This window comes from Xiphias gladius, chromosome 10 (genome assembly GCF_016859285.1).
Source record: "Xiphias gladius isolate SHS-SW01 ecotype Sanya breed wild chromosome 10, ASM1685928v1, whole genome shotgun sequence".
Taxonomy (NCBI): domain Eukaryota; kingdom Metazoa; phylum Chordata; class Actinopteri; order Istiophoriformes; family Xiphiidae; genus Xiphias; species Xiphias gladius.
Genome location: NC_053409.1, coordinates 17932570 through 17952636, shown reverse-complemented (window position 1 = coordinate 17952636; position 20067 = coordinate 17932570). Strand labels below are relative to the sequence as shown.

Here is a 20067-nt window from a genome sequence, read left to right as displayed (position 1 = left end):
ATTATAGTGCGGCTGAAAAGGCTTTCACATTTTAAAAACTGGAATAAATGTAGTTTAAAAGTGAGTTTTTGAATATAGGCAGCATATAGTCTGAACTGGTTTTAATAACATTTCAGTTACTGTATTTAATTTTACTAAATGTTGAAATACTGTCATTAAATGCTGTTGAGCAAGATTTTTAAATGTAAATTAGACATCCTAAAATTTACATTCAGTTTGAACCTGGATGCTTTTTCAACTGCTCAACACAAAAATCATTAGGCTGTTGACCTTGAGGTTACAATCATAGATCTATAAAGTTGTGTCTTATCTGTTTGATCTATATTTTCATCTTCTGTTGCCCCCAGCACTTTGTCCCCATCAGGTTACAGCTGAATAAATATATTTAAAAGTTTAATCTAACAGAGTCCAGCACTTTATTATCCGTTTAGGAAATTAATGTCTGCTAAATGATGTGGTCTAGTGGACTATGCTGAATAAAATGTAATAGTTTAAACTTATTGACTTTAGCAACTGCTGTTGCTGTGTTTTTCAAAGATAAACGTGCATTGGCACACTTTAATCTTTCAAGATCCACTGGATTAAAATGGAGGCTCTGCTCTTTTACATGTGCAGTGGTGAATCGCAGTATGGGAACTCCATTGATGATTGATTTTTTTTTTTTTTTTTTTTTTTTTCCTCTTCCTTTCTTCGTTCACCACGCACGCACTTATCTCAGAGTGAACATACTCAGATTTGATTGAAGTTACTCAGATCATCTGCTCTGGAACCGAATACTCTGAGGTTCTAATCTCAAGATTAGTCAACTCAGTGTTCAGGGTTACGCTCAGTTTGTTAAACCTGCTCTCTGGAACAGGCACCTGGTCATCTAAAAACAAACCCTGAATGGAAGCGGCTGTTGCACATGTCGAGTTTCTTGTTGTTTCTAGAGAAAATAATTTAGTCATCCTCAAGCCTAAACTCTATTTATGTGTTCTCCTTCTGTCCTCTCCTCCTCTTCCTCCTCTACCTCCTCTTATTCATGTGTTTTGAAAATTTCCCTGCATCAGGGATGACCACCACCAACAGGCATGGTAATCACCCTTTTCCTCCACGTTATTCCCTCTCCTCCTCACTTGCTCTTTTTTTCTGTTTTCCGTGAACAACATTGCTGGCAGTGTTCAGATGTGTTTGTGAATCCACCACCACTCCTCCATCTGTGTTACATTTCTCAGAGGACACAAATGACTAATTTACACGTTATGATTGTGTATTAGGGTCTGAAGTATAAGTACTAACGTACTAATTTCTAACATTGTTTCTTGGATCTTTCCGAAGGTGAGCATGACGGCTCATTAGGCAGCCACTTGTTGTAGCTGCATGGAGCATGAGATGCTGAAAGTTTGATTTTGTGTTTGGAAATGAAAAAAGTTTGAAGGTTCTGATGAGGAAGTAAAATTTGGAGTAAAGAATAAGAAGATTATAGTTAATTTTTTATAATATTTGTGTGTCTTACACCCCACTATGCTACCCAAGTTGATTTGTGTCTGATTTACTAAACATATCTTCACCTAAGACAATGCGGCTTATCTGGTTTGCCTCAGAAGTTCGCCTGCATTGCATCACCTCAGTAACTTATCATGACCGCCTGTCTTTCTTTCTATGTGGCTGTCAGATGATGGCTTCATCCGTCCCGTGACCTTCTGGGTGGTCGGAGACTTTGACAAGCCCTCGGGAAGACAGCTCCTCTATGACGCCATCAGACACATGGTACAAAAACTCTTACTATACCATCTCTTAGGACTCCAAAGCATTATTGTCCGAATGAACGATTCTGAGAAAACTTTATTTAAAAAGTACAACATCATTTAAAGCTCTAGTTCAACATTGTGGGAAATATTCTTTTTTGTTCTCTTGCCGAGAGTTAGATGAGAAGATTGATGCCACTCTCATATCTGTCTGCTCAGTACAAAACTACAGCCTGCTAGCTTAGCTTAGCATCAATAATGGAAACGGGGAAACAGCTAGCCTGGCTCTGTCCAAAGCCAACAAAAATATGCCTACCAGCACCTACAGTATTAAGCTCCAAAATCATTATATTATATTTTGTTGGGAAGTTACTGCACCTGGCCAAGAAATAATCCCACACATAACCGACCCATAAAAAAACACAACTTTTAACACCTCAGGTTTTGTATGGATTTAACAAAGAAAACACACGATACATAGTCAGCTTCAGAGGTGTTGGTGGGCAATTTTTGTTATCTTCAGGTGATCTGTTTACCCTTGTTCTCAGTCTTTATGCTAATCGAACAAGCTTAGTAACTTCATTTTCAACGTTCAGAAGTAAGAGCGGTATTAATCCTCTCGTATAATTTAGCAAGAGTGTGAATAAGCGGATTTTCCCAACCTGTCAAACCATTCTTTTACGTTTTGCTTTGTCTAATGTAATGCAACGTAGTGGAACACAGTTCATTGCATTCATAATCAGTGGGACTATTATATTTGACTTTGCATTCATTTGCCTTCACGCAGTGTAAATTGATGATAGAAAAATATTCTTGTTAATACTGTGGTATTGATTTCAACCATATATCCTTGCCCTACCATCTCTCAAGCTATGTCATACAAATTAGATTATCACAGTTTAGGTGTACAGTAGTTAATCATGAACATGTAAGATCTGAAAGTAGGAAGGTAACAGTTCATTAGGTGAACAAGTTGGGTCATATTTCTTTTTGGCACCAATGAATTTTGTAAGATTAGCTGTTGCGCTGTTTTACCTCTCACCTGCAATACCCACAATAGAAATCCAGCAACAACGTCCGACTGGGGATGATCAACAACCCATCAGCCGGTCCGTCTGCCGAGACGAGTCGCGTGGCACGAGCGATCTGGGCTGCGATGCAGACACAGTCTGCCAACAATGCCAAGAACTTCATCACCAAGATGGCTAAAGAAGAGACCGCCACAGCCCTGCAGAAGGGTGTCGACATCGGAGAGTTCGCTGTCGGGGTGAGGGGAGATGGAGAGCCTCGCTTTTCTGTGAAAGATCCTGGTTCAAAATTGATTATGTTTCCTTCTGTTCTTATTGTTAAAACACTTTTTCCACGTTAAGCCTTGTGACTCTGTTTTTATTCTTAATTTTCCCTTTTATCAACTGCCTACAAGTTTACCTTTTTCTCCTTCAGGGTATGGATGTGTCGCTGTTCAAGAGTGCGTATGAGGGTCCCAAATTTGACTTCCTGCTCTCCCACGGTGCCTACTGCCAAGATGTGCTCAAACTGAAGAAAGGACAGAGAGCAGTTATCAGCAACGGAAGAGTGAGTCACAGTCTTGTTTCTTATTGTTGACCGAACTTTTAACTCGCACTAAAATATGAGGACATCCTGAACAAATAGTTCATGAATAGTTGTACACATAGTTTGCATTCATGAATAAATGTGTACATTTTCCTAAAATAACTAGCTATTCAATCAATACTTTTGTTTCTTACCTACAGATCATAGGTCCACTGGAGGAGGAGGAGGTGTTTAACCAGGATGACTTCCTGCTGTTGGAGAGCATCATCCTGAAGACGTCTGGAGAGCGAATCAAAAGCAAAATCCAGCAGTTTGGAATCGAGGAGGACAGGTATTTTATTTCATTTCCACAAGCTTTAATCCTCTCGGGCTCCTTCAGGGAACCTCACAAAGTAACATTTTCAGATTTAGTTGAGTTTTTGTGAGTTAACGCAGGGTTTCTCGTAGGGCCAGCGACCTTGTGATGAAGGTGGATGCTCTGCTCTCCTCTCAGCCCAAAGGAGAAGCCCGGGTAGAATATGATTTTGCTGATGACCGCTACAGGTAAAGTTGTAATACTTGCATATAATTACGACAAGCAGGCCGCTTTTATTTCCCGCGAGAAGCTGCGCACTGAATGTTTAATAAAAAATTAAAAAAAACCTGTTTTTGCTTTTTATTCTTTAAAAAAAATGTTAGGCCAATATTTGAATAAACCTATCCAAGAGTAATATAAATTTTCACCTTAAAATTCATAGGAAATACAAAAAATCTTTAAAGTCAATATTTCCTCTGCAGACAGCAGGAAAAACTTATGAACACAGTGTTTACTTGACTTGATCATTGATTTGCTGATTTTTGGCAGTGCTGTGAAGATCCGTCCTAAGGAGGGAGACGTGTACTTCGATGTTGTTGCCGTAGTGGATCCAGTAACCAGGGACGCACAAAAGCTTGCCCCTCTCCTACTGGTAGGCTGAATGTGGTTCCCTGTTGGACTGGATTATCTTTTTCTGTCTGTTACTGATCAGTCCAGTTGATTTATTTGACCTCCCTCTGACCTTGTCCACATGGTATTTCTAACCTGTCTTTCTTGCCCCCTCTAACATCCCTCCCCCTCGACACCTAAAGGTTCTGAAGCAGCTGGTAAACATCAACTTGCGGGTTTTCATGAACTGCCAATCCAAACTGTCAGAAATGCCTCTCAAGAGGTAAGGACGCAAACTTGTCAAATACTCAAACCTCACATCCTAGTTACACCAGTACATCTACCCACCTGTATGTCCTGTACCTTGGTTTTTCTGCTCATTTAAACAGTGTATTTCTCCTTTTTAAATGAGGCACTGAACTGACCTTAAAATATCGTAATTCTGTATAGCTCTGTTGTCAGAGTGCTTCGATCTTTGCCAGTGTTAGGACTTCAATTACAATTTGGTCCAACCGTACTACAAGTGTGTAAGCATCATCGTGAGCTTAAGGCTCATTATTTTTGGTTGCTTTTTTTTTTTTTTGGAAAATCCGGAAATATATCAATGTTTATTTTCATTATTAAAAACCAGTCAAAATGGAGTTTAAAATATCTTTATTAATATTAATCTGGGTGAAGTTTATATTTTAAAAATATCACTGACTGTGCTCACACTCCAGTTTTAATAATTTATTATTTTTTACTGATTTATAGGGACTCTGTTGCATAATTAGAGCACATTTTCATTTTATTCCCATTTTCCTGTTAACTTCCTATTGCCAGAAGCATCACAAGGAGACCTTGTTTACACCGAACTGTGGTGATGTTTGTCCTCTTGCAGCAGGAAACATAGCTTTAGGATGTGTGGGGATAAAAATATAAAATCATTTTGAAAATGATTTCAAAACTGTTGGAAAAAGTTTGTTTTTTTTCTTTCTGACCTTTCAAGCATGTAATATTATCTTCTTGGAGTTGGATGGATTTTACTTAGTAGTCACGGAGATGGATGTGTAGACCTGCAAACTCCGCAGCTTAGGACTTCTCTTATTAGCCTTTTTCCCTGAGCTCTCACCTGTATCCGGCAGCCTTTTGATATTGTGTGATATGGTGAAAGCTCTGGAAAAAGCTGGTGAGTGAACCTTGAGTTGGGATTGTTTTGTCAAAATTTTATTTCAGAGTACACTTATTAATGCTGGTGCTTACCATGTTAAGCCAGTCTGTTCCTTTTAGAAAATCTTATATACTTCAGTAAAAATCTGTAAAAACTAACAATGACAACCATCCACTAAATGGAAGTTGAGGACTTGAAGACTCCCACTGCTGCACCTGCACTGGAAGTAGAATTAGTTTCTGCTTGTGTAACAAGCGATTCCCCTGTGTTTTCTTCCAGTTTTTACCGTTACGTGTTGGAGCCGGAGGTGATGTTTCAGAGTGACAGTAGTTTCTCTCCCGGCCCCATGGCCAGGTTCCTGGACATGCCTCAGTCTCCACTCTTCACCTTGAACCTCAACACTCCTGAGAGCTGGATGGTCGAGTCTGTGCACACGCGATACGACCTGGACAACATCTACCTGGAGGAGGTAAAGGGAAATCCGTGCTTCTGTGTTCGATCAGGCAAATATTTAAAAGTGTTTCTCACAATGCTTTTTGTTTTACCCATTTCCAGCAGTAATCTCAGTCAGTGTTGAAACACTGCTTCCACGTACCTGGTCCCCTTACTCAGATTTCGAACTGATTTCACTGGATTTATTTTTAATCTATTTGTCTAAAAGACTGTATGAAAAATATTCAGGTAGGGGGTTAGAAAATGGGGAGGGCAGTGTAGTTTTTCTTTTACCTGAAGGTAAGGTAGTCTGGCTTTATTGGGAGAGCAGGTGAAGGTCTTATATTTCTCTCGTCATAAATTTATATTTTATTTCAGCTTTCCTTTGCAATATAGTAAATAGTTACACCAAAAAGAAAACTTTCAGTTTGCCATATGAAGAGGACAACAGTTCTGTCTCTCTATCAGGGTTTTATTAATGTGTGCGTTAAGATATTAAGGGTCAACTTTGGGTTAAGGACTAGACAAGTTGTACCAACTTGACACTGCCACACTATTTTAGGATGGTGCAGTTTTCCAAGTCAAACGGTGAGTTCAAAGAAAAGCATTCATCATTATTCCCCTCAGGAGGGGTTTTTATAAGGTGACACATAAGGTTTAGCAGCCAAGTAATTTTTGTGCAGTTCCTAATAATATTCCTGTTAGGCCGTGTATTTCTATCAATTGTAACAACTATTTTGTAATTGTCTTTTACTTGTCTTTGCCTCCTGCTGTACCCACAGTCTTCCCAAGAGATGTGATCTCTCTTTGAGTTTTCTCTCCTGAAATTCCTTCCATTTTTGTTAACGTGCTGAGGATTTTGGAGAGTTTCATCCCCCTTGTCTTGACAACCTTGACCAACATTGACATTGAGCTGCACAAAATACTGTTTACTTATCTTAACTCCTCTGGTGATTGCAGGTGGAGAATATTGTAGCAGCGGAGTACGAACTGGAGCATCTTTTGTTGGAAGGCCATTGTTTTGATGTCAGCTCAGGCCAGCCGCCACGTGGGCTCCAGTTCACCCTGGGAACCGCCTCAGAGCCGGTCATAGTGGACACTATCGTCATGGCAAACCTGGTAAGCTACAGTACAGGTTTAAACTCTGATCCTCTCTTCCTGTTGTTTTAACACCTTAGAGCAAAAAGTTGCTGAACCACAAACAACTTTGCCAACTGTTATCGGTTCTTAGTATCTCTTGGTGCTTTCTCGGATGGTAAGTTGTGCATTCTTCACTGTTTGTTTGGATTTCTCCTTAATATTTATAGCCGCACACACTGCAAATATACTGTGTTCTGCTCTTTAGGGTTACTTTCAGCTCAAGGCCAACCCAGGCGCCTGGATTCTGAAGCTCAGGAAAGGACGCTCTGATGAAATCTACAAGATTTACAGGTGAGAACGTGGAGAGTTGGCTATATTGTGTCAGAGAATCCTCGAAATGTCTTATTGGTTTTTAAATTCAGCCCATGCTCTTACTCTTGGATTTAAACATTAGTTGTAAACTTTCTGTTCTAATACTTTTCTTATCCTTTCCATCTTCATATTGCAGCCACGATGGCACAGACTCTCCCGCAGACTCGGATGACATTATAGTCGTGCTGAACAACTTCAAGAGCCGGATCATTAAAGTCAAGGTCAGTTCACCTGTGACAAAGTGATGACTGTCTGGCAGAGCAGCATGGAAATAGCGATAGGAGTATGCCCTTCAACACATTTAGCTGATTTAATTTTTGTCCCCAAAATAAATAAAACCAAATCCAGGAGGGTGAGAGAGTGGCAACATTTCAAGTCGCCTCGATTTCTCAGCTCATAAATTTTAATGAGCAGAACAGACTCCATTCTGTGTTGAGCCTTTTACGTAATGCAGAACGTATACAGTCAGTGCATAACTTACATGGGTGAAGTTATACATTTAATTGGGAATTTTACATGTCATGGAGGTCGCCACATTATAGACACCCTTTTAAAATCACCTCTTTGCTTTTTTATAATGTTTAACTTTTGATACAGGGGCTCCATATTTGCTGTAGCATATGGAGGACTAAATCTGACTAATTTGGAAATGCAGTGAAAGAGAGAATACATTAATAAAAATTAAATAGATTAATAAATAAATGCAGCGGTCAAAATATAGATGTGTAGTCCAGATTCCATGGACTCAGGACACAGTTTTGCTTTAGCAGAATTTATTTTCCTAGAGTAGGATTTTTCTCCGAGGGTGTTGCTCAGTACTTTTGATTGCACGTAGAATATTTATGTGATTATATCATCTAACATTGCTGTCTACCACATTGTCTTTTTTTGCTGCTACCACTAGGAGTTGCCAAAGTCAAGTTCACAAATCCAACACATACAGGCTTTAATATGTCGTCCTTGTACATAAACAATGAGAGTGTACGTAGTTCAGATTCATATTGGTGGATCTACGTCACAACATGTAGTTTAAGTTCTCTGTGTCCAGTGTAATCACAGCTGAAACTTTCCAGACAAACACCACAATTAACTGACATCTTGTTTAATTAGTTCTGAACATTTAGCAAGTTCTTACTATTCCAGTAGCCAAGATGGCTATTTTTTTTATTTTTTATTTTATTTTTTTTAATTTTTTTTCAAAAAGATAATAAAAGGTAATCAGGCGGAATCATTCAAACTAGTCGCTGTGACACAACATCTGTCCCCTACAGTAGGTCTTTAACATTTTCTCTGTATATGTATAGATTATATTTATGAATTTTATTTTACCATATTTCAATCATTTTCAAATAAGTCAGGTTTGGTCCTCCTTAAAATCAGGGCTAGATGATCTTTTTTAAAGAAAAATCATATCCATTACAACATATACACATACATGTGTGCAAGCAACAGTCAAACCATACTAAAACAAAAACAAAAAAGGGAACATAAAGAAGCAGAACAAAGACAAACAAAACTCCAACCCATAAGGAAAGAAAAACACAATCACATACATTATTTAATATGATTTAATTTAATGTATTTTAATTTCATTTAAAATGGAAATGTAAAAGAATTGTTACAAAGAAATCTAACTAACTGAATGAGTAACATTCCCAGAACCTTTCCTATTGGTTGTTTCACGTATTGATTTTAAAATTGCATATTGATCAGGTCCAGAAGAAACCAGACAAGTTCAATGAGGAGCTGCTGAGTGATGCGACCGAGGAAAACGACACCAGCTTCTGGCAATCTCTGACCAGGTACGACTTTGGTTCAGCGAACCTGCCACCGCTCCTGAAATTAGTCAGTTCATCAGTTGGTCGATTGACAGAAGTGTAATCTTCAACAATTTTTCTAAATTATTAATTTTCTGAGTCATTTTTCAAGAAAAAAGATCAGATATCCTCTCATTCTGGCTTCTCAATTGTGAGCTAGTTGATATGTGTAAACTGTCAAGTCACCTGTTTTATTTGTCTTTTGCCTGTCAGAGGGTTTACAGGTGGAGGAAAGATGGACGAGCCAAAGCAGGAGAAAGACAATGTGATCAACATCTTCTCCGTGGCTTCGGGGCATCTGTATGAGAGGTTCCTCAGGTTAGTCTCAGAGATGTGACCAGTCAAAGAAAAGGAGACTGTGACATCAAATTTCTCAAAAAAAAAAAAAGTAGCATCCCTACTTCTTATGTGCCCAAAAAGACTGTATTGATTTTTAGCACATTTGGTCTCCCAGCTCTGTTGCCACCAGTCTTTTTATTCCTCTTCCCTCTCAGGATTATGATGCTGTCAGTTCTGAAGAACACCAAAACTCCCGTCAAGTTCTGGTTCCTCAAGAACTACCTGTCCCCGGCTTTCAAGGTAGGACCCCCCCCCCCCCAAATGGGTGTTACTTTAAAAAATCAGCTGGCATCTCATCACCGATGTGGAGATTTTCACTGACAGCTGCAGCTTTCTCTCTTCAAAAAGGAGTTCTGAAAATCAAGGTGAAACATCCAGCAGGGACGAGATTTTAATGCTCTGCTAGAAGAAAATCTCCTGATAAATGAAAAATTCTTTGCTTACACTTCCATTCATCATTATCATTGATTTTTTTTTTTTAGTATTTTCACTATCATTTTAGATACTAGGCCTCATTATCCTCCAGATAACAATATGTGACTTTTGTAAAAGTCAGAAGACAGTAATACACATTGATATCTGAAGGAACTGATTCGTGATTTTGGTTTTGAAACCCAGATTCCCACTCAGACCGTTACCTAGAGGCTCCAGCAGTGGCTGCAGTTTGAAGGATTGCTTTGAATATTTAAAGTGGCATGAAAAAGTTTAGTTTAAAAACTCTGTTACTGTGAATATCTAAGCGAGTAGAAGATTAACTGATTTCCAAAAGGCATAAAGTTAAAGATGATATGTTTCTTTAATATTTTAAGCAAGATTACTTTTTTATTTCCATCTTCTGCAGTTTCAAAATGTCAAAAAAGGAAAAGGGCCTGAAACAAATGTTTAGGCACCCTGCGTGGTCAGTACTTAGTAACATCCCCTTTGGCAAGTATCACAGCTTGTAAACGCTTTTTCGTAGCATCTAAGAGTCTTTCAGTTCTTGTTTGAGGGACGTTTGCCCATTCTTCCTCGCAAGAGGCTTTTACTTTTCTGAAATTCTTGGGCCATCTTGTATTCACTGCTCCTTTTGAGGTCTATCCACAGATTTTCGATGATGTTTAGGTCAGGGGACTGTGAGGGCCATGGCAAAACCTTCAGCCTGCGCCTTTTGAGGTAGTCCATTGTGGATTTTGAAGTGTGTTTGGGATCTTTATCCTGTTGTAGAAGCCATCCTCTTTTCACCTTCAGCTTTTTTTACAGACAGTGCGATGTTTTCTCCCAGAATTTGCTGGTATTTAACTGAATACATTCCTCTCTCTACCAGTGAAATGTTCTTTGTGCCACTGGCTTTAACACAAGCCCAAATCATGATCGAGCCACCCCTGTGCTTAACAGTTGGAAAGGTGTTCTTTTCATGAAATTCTGCAGTCCACAGGACTTGTTTCCAAAATGCATCCGGCTTGTTTAGAAGTTCCTTTGCAAACCTCTGACACTGAATTTTTTGGGGGAGGACACAGGAAAGGTTTTCCTCTGACTCCTCCACCAAGGTCATATTTGTGCAGGTGTCGCTGCACGGTAGAACAGTGCGCCACCTCTCCAGACTTTGCTAAATCTTCCTTAAGGTCTTTTGCTGTCAAACGGGGGTTTTGATTTGCCCTTCTAGCAGTCCTACAAGCAGTTCTCTCTGAAAGTTTTCTTGGTCTTCCAGACCTCAACTTGACCTCCACCTTTCTTGTTAACTGCCATTTCTTAATTACATTACAAACTGAGGAAACAGCTACCTGAAAACACTTTGCTATCTTCTTGTAGCCTTCTCCTGCTTTATGGGCACCGAATATTTAAATTTCCAAAGTGCCAGGCAGCTGCTTAGAGGAGCACACGGCTGCTGTTAGTTGGGACAAGGTTTCGGAGTCTTTATAAAGCCTTGAAATTTGCATCACCCGGCCTTTCTTAACCGTGACTGTGAACAAGCCATAGCCCTGACAAGCAAATTAAGGTCTGAGACTTTGGTAAAAGTTATCTGAGAGCTCAAATCTCTTGCAGTGCCCGAACTTTTGTATGCTCCTTTCCTTTGTTCCTTGTTCAGAACAAGAATAATACACCAATCTTGCTAAAAATTTAACTATATGCCTTTTGGAGATCAGTTAATCTTATACTCAACTATTCATAGTAACAGAAATTTTGCCCAGGGTCAAAATCTACAGGGAGTTGTGCCTTCTGTTAAAAAACAAACTATCCCAGCTGGAATCCAGCAAAAGCATTCCAGTTCATTTCACTGTCTTAATTTAAAAGGACAACGCACATTCATCCACATTAATGTAAACGTGCCTGCTCGTTTTCAGCTGCAGTCCTTTGGGTAGATGTGACTGGTTAAGAAGCGCAAACATAAGACAGTAAGATGCCAACATTACAACAAAATCAGCATTGTTCAGACAGCATACAGATCATACAGCAACAGGAGGCAAAACACTGGAGCAATAATGTAATTAAAACATCCAGTATTTATTACATGTCACCATCCAAAGCAATATGAAGCAGCAGAGCACAGATGAGTAATATTGTTAATAGCCACATTGTGTGCCCATTAGCCGTGCGGAGCGGCATTCAGCAATAAGAAAGATAAAGTATAGTGTTAACAGCCAATATTAACTCAACGAAATGTTAATGGAACTAGTTTAAAAGTTCACATGTGCCAAGTAAACACCGGAAATGAACCAACATACAGTTTATAACGTCACAGAAAACATCAATATCTGACAAATTCAGCTTTAGAAGGTAACGTTAGAACACTTTATTTACTTTTCATAGTTTGTATATTTTTAAACTTTTTTGTATGACAGTTTCACATCTAAAAAAAAAAGAAAAAAGAAAACTACTTAATCATTAGTAAGATTCTATGTCAGAAAAATGAAACCTGTTTTACACCTGCGTTCATATTAAAATAGTTCCACTTGGCCAATATTAGTTAGTATTAAATATCAGACATTGGTGTTGTGCTGAGTGTAGTTTGATTAAATTTGTGAGCAGGCGGCTGTGGATCAGTTGATGAAGAGCCATTAAAAATCAGGTTTCTGGTTTGGTCCCCGACTCCTCCTGTCCACGTGTTGACGTGTCCCTGAGCAAGACACTGAACCCGTGATTGCTCCTGATATACAGTATTTAACATTATGTGGGAAATGTTGGACGGCAGTTTCCACATATTGTTGACAAAAGTGTCCAAAATTGATTAAAATTGATTAAGTGATGATCTGTGTGGTGAAATGTTTTTTTTGGCAGTGGGTTACTGTTTGTGTTCTGCCCTACACTGGAATCAAAGAAGAGTGCAAAGTGGATTTTACACACATTCTGAAAACAGAAAATGTTTTTTAAAGCGCCGACCAGAGTTTTTTTTACCTGCCCACCCTGTGAGGTCTAAAGTGGTTTCAAACCGATATGCCGTTTGTCGTTGCCTTTTCTGGGCAATGTTTTTCTGTCTTTTCAAATTCAAGAGCTAGATTTGACTGAGCACTTAGCCTTTGCAGTCTTTTTACATACTAAAAATCGGAAGAAACGTAACGTGTGAACATGTCATGGGAAAACCGGCAAAAATCAACACCAATTTGTGATTTTAATATTAAATGTCAAGTGATTCTTTAAAACTTTTATCAGATTGCCTATCTATTCATCACTGTCTTTATTATGTGTGACTACACTGGACATTGCCTCTTTTTGCTTTTTGTGAAGTAAAGGTCTCGATGTAAAAATGCTGACGGCTCGCTCTGGTTTCAGATGCATGAAACTATATCGGTATATTGCTAGACCGCACGCTGACCGGTGTGTTTTTGTGTGTGACCGTCTTGCAGGATTTCATCCCCCACATGGCAAAGGAATATGGTTTCCAGTACGAGCTGGTCCAGTATAAGTGGCCTCGCTGGTTACACCAACAGACCGAAAAGCAGAGGATCATCTGGGGCTACAAGATCCTGTTCCTGGATGTGCTGTTTCCTCTCGCTGTCGACAAGATCCTGTTCGTGGACGCTGACCAGGTTAGCGCATACGTAGCTGTGGAAACCAATGCAATCCAAATATTCAAATGTTGGTCCCTTTGACTGTTCACATCATAAGGTGACGATTCCAGGGGAACAGCTGTAGATGAAGAAACTGTTTTTCTTAACTGATGCAAATAAGTGTTGATGATTCTGATAGCTCCAAAGAAAGTATGTTTAATGCAGTAACTCTTCAGGCCCTAATATGAAGTCCTAAAAAGTTTGGAAATTGCACCTTTTTTCATGTTCTCTGATAGTAAATTTAACACCTTCGGGTTTTGGACTGGTTGTTTGGACAAAAGAAGCAATTTGAAGACATCATCTTGTTCTCCAGAAAAAATATGATAGTAATTTTTCACTACAATCGAGAAAACAATGGTTAGGTTGCCACCCTTAAGTGATCCTCGTGTGTTGTTTACGCGTCATTCCTCCTCTCCCGCAGATTGTGCGGACCGACCTGAGGGAGCTGCGCGACTTCGACCTGGAGGGAGCTCCGTACGGATACACTCCATTCTGCGAGAGCCGGAGGGAGATGGACGGCTATCGCTTCTGGAAGTCTGGCTACTGGGCGAGCCACCTCGCTGGACGCAAATATCACATCAGGTACACACACAGTGGTAGCTGACCTGCAGTGTAACACTCGAGTCAGACCCCGTGTCAACAGCACTTCAAAACTCTATCACCCTTAAACACACACAGACATGATTTGACTGTTGTTTTTTTTTTCCAATCCATTTTTCATACTTTCATACGTATTTCACGTGTTACCGTCACTGATCCTGTGCAGCGCCCTGTATGTGGTCGACCTGAAGAAGTTCAGGAAAATAGCAGCAGGAGATCGACTCAGGGGACAGTACCAGGGGCTCAGCCAAGACCCCAACAGCCTTTCCAACCTGGACCAGGTCTGTCATTGTCTGTCTTTTCATTGGCGGTCCACATTTGTCATTTTAAACTGCACTGGAGATTTGATTCCAAAGACTAAGACAGTTTTCGTCAGTTTGCATTGCTGTATATGTTGAATGGTGTAGTCTATTTTTTTACCATTTTCTAAAGCATAACATTATTAGACTAATTTACTATTAGTTTCCAGTAGTTTCCATTCATTTATGCGTTTTAAGAAAATCTTAAAACCATCACAGTGAACATCTCGCTGCCCTTAATTTCTTGTCAAAGTTATGTTGACGTTCCCTGTTGTGTTCAAGGACGTTCTTCTATCGGGGAGATTTTAGAGGTTGCTGTTGAAAAGCAGCTTTTTTTAAATCAGAGAAACATCCAAATTCATCTTACCTTTTTATAACGTCAGTGTTTACGTATTGTTTTCTCTTCTATGATTTTCATGCCAACATATCGTGATTTCAACCCTGTCCAGCAGCTGACTTTCAGATCTGGGCCTTGAACACACACCCCAAATTGTACTTGCATTACCACACAACAGACAAAAAACGTAAAGGCAGCAGACTGTGACGATGCAGAGTGGAAAGTGTTAGTTAAGCAGATGCTTCTTCCCATGGTTGTATGCACATTATTGCTTAACATTTGTGTCATAATTTTAATAGTTTTGAAAAAGCAAAATCTGACAAATATGATTCTACAGCTTTGACACAACGTGTCCTGGTGCGATTAAAATGAAAGAGGCAGTTTTTAAAAGCTGTTAAAATTTCTTATGTGTATAAAATATTGGTTTCTGTCTCTGCATCTCTCTCCTGGTTCTCACTGTTCATTTCATCTCGCTGTTTTTTTCAGGATCTGCCCAACAACATGATCCACCAGGTGCCCATCAAGTCTCTGCCTCAGGAGTGGCTGTGGTGTGAGACCTGGTGTGACGACAGCTCCAAGAAGAGCGCCAAGACAATAGACCTGGTAACAAAAGTTTGTGTGTGTGTGTGTGTACATGTGAGGGTTAGTATAGAGTAAGTGCAATGTACCTTAACAGCCACTAGAAGGCAGACATGCCAGCTTTGAGGAAATCATTGACTTACTGTAGAGTAGTATGCGAATGAGTTTCTTTTTGGATAAATTAAGGGATTCGCATTTTAAAAAAAACAAACCCTAGGATAAAAAAATAATTCCATAAGCTTATCAAGGGTTGATATTTAGGTGTATAGAGTTTGGTACTCTGAAAAACAGTTACATCCTTGTTAAAAATAAAATAATTGTAAACAGTAGAGTAAGATGTATTGTAAAGAGAGCCTACTAAAACAATCAAACAAACAAACAAAAAAAAGTCACAAAGTAGGGTTGTAACAGAGGAAGATTATTTGCACCCCCTGAACTGAAACCCTGAAAACTGCAATGTTCACTCAAGAGAAACCCTACAGGTTACTCTGCACATGAAGTAACAGAGCTGGACTCCTGCGTCTTTTCGATGTTTATTTGTGGAGACCGTGTGTTGGTGCTGGACTAAAAGAAATTCTCCAAACTGGTGCCACTTAGTTGTGTTTTGAGCCACTGCTGGGTGAAGTTACAAACTATGAACTTAAAACTTCATTGTCCCTGAGCGGAAACTATTGTGTTTCACCTGGCTAATAAAAATACACACACACACACACACACACTTAAGCATAGGATATATAAAAGTATAAAATACATAAAACATTTAATTTAAAAAAAAAAAAAAGTAAAATAAGTGCTAAACCCACCACACAAGCTCACATGAATCTCCATCGAGATTGGAGCAGCTTAGTGTCTCCATGCAGAGAGTGAAATGGACACTAAAATTACTCGAGCCTTTAAAACTGCTCTTTTGTGGAAAATGGGAGACAGATGAGGAAGTTTAGCTCCAATGATCTTAGTGGAACCTTTGACGACGTGATGCATCCCGCTCTATTCACATGTCAAGAGATTACCAAGCTACATAATACGGCTTTGAGAGGCGCGTGAAGAGTGATAGAACCATTTAATTGTTTTCCCATTGCCTGCGAACATCATAGGTGATCATTTCATCCGCGCCTTTCTCTTCTCTCCTGATTTCAGTGTAACAACCCCATGACCAAGGAGCCCAAGTTGCAGGCTGCGGTGAGGATCGTGGCTGAGTGGACCGATTACGATCAGGAGATCAAACGCCTGCAGACCAGAGTCCAAGGGGGAGCAAACCACATAACAAAGCAGCCTGACACAGGTACTCAACACTCAAAACAGACAGACCCACATTCAGGTTCAATACAAGCTTAAGGAGAAATTACAAGAACAAAGTTTGTCTGCCAAGTGCATAAATCAAATCAATTTTTATCTTCTTCGTCTTTCTGTCAGATGTTCACATAGAGCTGTGAGGATCCCGCCGTGGCTGTGATGAGGCAGTGAACTGGACTCTGTTTAAAGAGTCTGCTTCATGAAGAGAAGCTCCTCTCATGCCTCGGGGACTGCTGACAGACTGACCACAAACGGTGCGAGACAGTTAAAACAATGCTCTGTTTTGTTCTTTTTAAAACCTGTGAAGGGGAATTTTAGTGGTCAGGTTTAAGAGGCTTTTCTGTATGCGTGTGTGCAAGCAGTGAGAATGTATTTTGTGAAGCCAATCATGAATATGAATTTTTTTTCTTTTTTTTTTTCTCTTCAGTGTATTTTTTCTTTCCCCTGTAACAGATGTCAGTCTGTAAATTTGCACTGATTGGGATTCTGGTTCTGGCTGTGGTCGAAGCACAAATGGAGGTGGACTCCACAAAATCTCACCGCTGGTTAAGTTGTGTTTCTGACAAACCAAACATCTGGTGGTGGAAAGGATTTCAGGCCACTCACTGGGATAAAATATTAATTACAAAGGTGTCAGTCCTTGCGCTGAATTGGTAAATAGTACAGGTAGATAGGTTTATATTTCTGCTTTGCAGGTAAAGGTCTGTAAAATTGTGGATAATTTGCCTTAATCAGACTTTAAGACTAGGGCTGGGTCAAATGTTTGAATTCAATAAGATGAGATGAATAAGATCTTTTTTTAATCAATCGACACGGGAAATTATGGCAAAAATAACAGAAAATAAACTGATATTCAGTGCATTGAACTATGATCTCCTGTTGTCCATAAACAAAACTTGAATAACTTTAGTTTGGGCAGCAGAATTTTGTAAAACAATATTACATTGCTGCCCTGCCCCACAGGAGATATTTAGAAAAAACAGAACAAGTCTGAAAAATTAATGCCACAGCCTCATATACAGCATATATTATTTTGTCAAGTGGTGGATCACCTCAAGCTATAGGGGATGTTTAGTACGCAATCTAAATTTAACAACACTTGAAGGAAATATGAGTGGTGGAACTGTTAATGATGTTTACACTCATCATCTGGTATTTGGCATGAAAGTTAACCAAATTGAATCACCAGTTTCATGTGGATTATTAATGTCACTGTGACTCTCAGGGAAGGAGGTCTGACGCTTGTGTGGGTTGCAGGATAATGTACGAATCAGAAGAAAGGGGGGAGTCTGTTATGTGGTGGAATTTATGATACTGTAAGAAGAGAGCAGCCATGACAGAGTTGGGCTGAAAAATATTGGATTTTCTGTTTTTTGTTAACTTCCATTTGTCATTATCATCCTGTTTTGGCCGTCAGAAAAACTTTGTTAAATAAAAATTCCCAATAAAGAAGCGGTCTAGTTTTTTTTTTTCCACTGTTGTATGCATGTTGCCGGGTATTTGCCTTAAGATATTTAGTAAATGTATGTGTACATTTCCTCTACTGATTATAGACCAGGGGTACTAAAATGATGATTTAAGTTTAAGATCGGGGATGGGGGGTAATGAGAAGAGTTATCTAAAAGTAAGGAATAGGGTAAATAGACAGCTGAAAGTAATGTATGAACAGTTGAAATATTTAGCTAAAGGTAAGGGGTAATGATAAATATGTGAAACTTATGGATAAATGGTTGAAATGGCTAAAAGTGCGCTATAATAAACAGATGTAATGGATAAATACCTGCAATAGCTTAAAGGGATAAACAGGTGAAACACAACTCAGAATAATCGATAATTGAAAAGAGGTAAAAGTAATGGATAAAAGGTTGAAATACTGACAAGTGATGGATGATGGAAAATAGCTAAAACATTGAAAACAATTGATAAATGGATGATATACTTACATAATGGGTTTTGTTGATGGAAGGGGACGTGAGTCCTTTGGACAGGGCTGTGGGGTACAACAGACAGACAAGCGTATTGCACATATGCATCCAACAGTAAATCCATCCTGTTGACGATGAAGGTTTCAGACTTTTATTGTGATCCATTTGAAAAAATGTTTTACAAAAGGTAACATTCAATTTTTACACCAATTCTTTAAAAAAAAAAAAATCACTTAAAATAAGGTTTTGATACAACAAATTCAGTTAACTAAGTAATGGCTTCTATAAACAATATGGAAATAAGATAATATACATGTAAATGAATGCTACAAACATAAGGACAAACAGAGGAAGGGATTACATTAATTAAAATTAAAAAAAACAAAAAAAAAAAAAAAAAAAAAAAAACAATGGCATGATTGTTTTCCTTTTGACTTGAGTGACATCTGGCCAGAATTACCAACAGAGCAGTTATTGCAAAACTAATCCCACATCATCTGGTGTCCAAGTGGAATGTTCGATGACAAAAAAAACACCCTTGAGGGCTTTCTGATTTGTTGCATCCGTTTCTCAGTTTTCTTCACATGGCAACACTGGTGCGCATTCTCCTGCAGCCATGTGCAGCCATCAAGGACAACGAAGAGCCCTGCAGGAATTCAGAGGTACCCACTCTACACTTTAAAATCTATCATCACCATCAAGTGGCGTTGATGCAGATAACACCGCAGATCGGCGAAGAGACATCGAAAAAAATGAAACACTGAATTTACAACGGAAATATGCAAAAGGAGAGAAAAATAAAGACGTGTTTTGATGTGGACAAGCACAGCGGACGGTGTGCTCGTGAGGACAGATGAGACATTCTGTTCAAACTGACCGGATGCTGGAAGAAGTTGCCCTTTTTCAGAGCGTCTTGCATCTATTTTTCTTCCCCTTGAGGTGGGAAAACAATTTCAGATCAGTAAACAGTGGCACTGTTGCCCTTCTCTCACTGACAGGTGAACCTCCCGCTCCGTTTGAAACAGCGCGGCATGACATCTGCGTCACCATCCTGTCGGCTGTCTATGATTGGGCAACAGCTGTTGCAAAGGAAAAGTTTGACATTTCAGGAAAAACGCTTATTCGCTTTTTTTTTTGCCGAGAATGAGATGAGAAAAGAGGAAAACAGCCGGCATTGCTCCGTCCACAGGTAACAAATTCAAAGAAACTAAATCCATCTACCAGAACCTCTAAATTTCACTCCTTAACATGTTCTATGTTCTTTGTTTAAGGTGTACAACAACCAAGGTGTAAAAACACAGGAGGGTTATGTACTGGACTGTTTCTTAGCTGGGATTAACGTCCTGCGCTGGCTGCCTGGCAAATAACCCTCCATAAAACTACCAATTGTTTTTTTTGCACAGATGAAACAAACAAGATACAACATGTTACCTAGAGAGCTTTAGAAGTAATGAGAGGAGGATTTTCTTACCTTCGGACAGAGCCAGGCTAGCTGTTTCCCCATTTCCAGTCTCTAAACTAAGCTAAGCTAACCAGCCACTGGTGGTAACTTTATATTTTACTGTACAATTATGAGAGTGTTATCGCTCTTTTCATCTGACTCTCAGCAAGAGAGCAAATAAGCGTATTTACAA

The 20067-nt window shown here is 39.2% G+C and overlaps 1 protein-coding gene across 2 annotated transcripts in view; it reads left to right on the top strand.

Annotated features, from left to right (window-relative positions):
- The window catches only part of uggt1 (UDP-glucose glycoprotein glucosyltransferase 1), a 40147-nt gene extending 22187 nt beyond the window's left edge, over nt 1-17960 (top strand). Inside the window, exons 21-41 of one of the 2 annotated variants that reach the window (XM_040137274.1) lie at nt 1050-1073; nt 1655-1749; nt 2788-2994; nt 3171-3302; nt 3482-3612; nt 3729-3824; nt 4126-4228; nt 4389-4468; nt 5615-5804; nt 6728-6886; nt 7113-7198; nt 7356-7440; nt 8933-9021; nt 9250-9354; nt 9531-9615; nt 13197-13379; nt 13822-13982; nt 14167-14281; nt 15123-15239; nt 16353-16497; nt 16629-17960. In XM_040137274.1, coding sequence (XP_039993208.1) covers nt 1050-1073; nt 1655-1749; nt 2788-2994; nt 3171-3302; nt 3482-3612; nt 3729-3824; nt 4126-4228; nt 4389-4468; nt 5615-5804; nt 6728-6886; nt 7113-7198; nt 7356-7440; nt 8933-9021; nt 9250-9354; nt 9531-9615; nt 13197-13379; nt 13822-13982; nt 14167-14281; nt 15123-15239; nt 16353-16497; nt 16629-16648 — 2408 coding nt within the window. In that variant the 3' untranslated portion in view covers nt 16649-17960. The remainder of the gene's footprint in view (nt 1-1049; nt 1074-1654; nt 1750-2787; nt 2995-3170; nt 3303-3481; nt 3613-3728; nt 3825-4125; nt 4229-4388; nt 4469-5614; nt 5805-6727; nt 6887-7112; nt 7199-7355; nt 7441-8932; nt 9022-9249; nt 9355-9530; nt 9616-13196; nt 13380-13821; nt 13983-14166; nt 14282-15122; nt 15240-16352; nt 16498-16628) is intronic. The other variant, XM_040137275.1, reaches the window with a different exon arrangement.
- The last annotated feature ends 2107 nt before the right edge of the window (nt 17961-20067 follow it).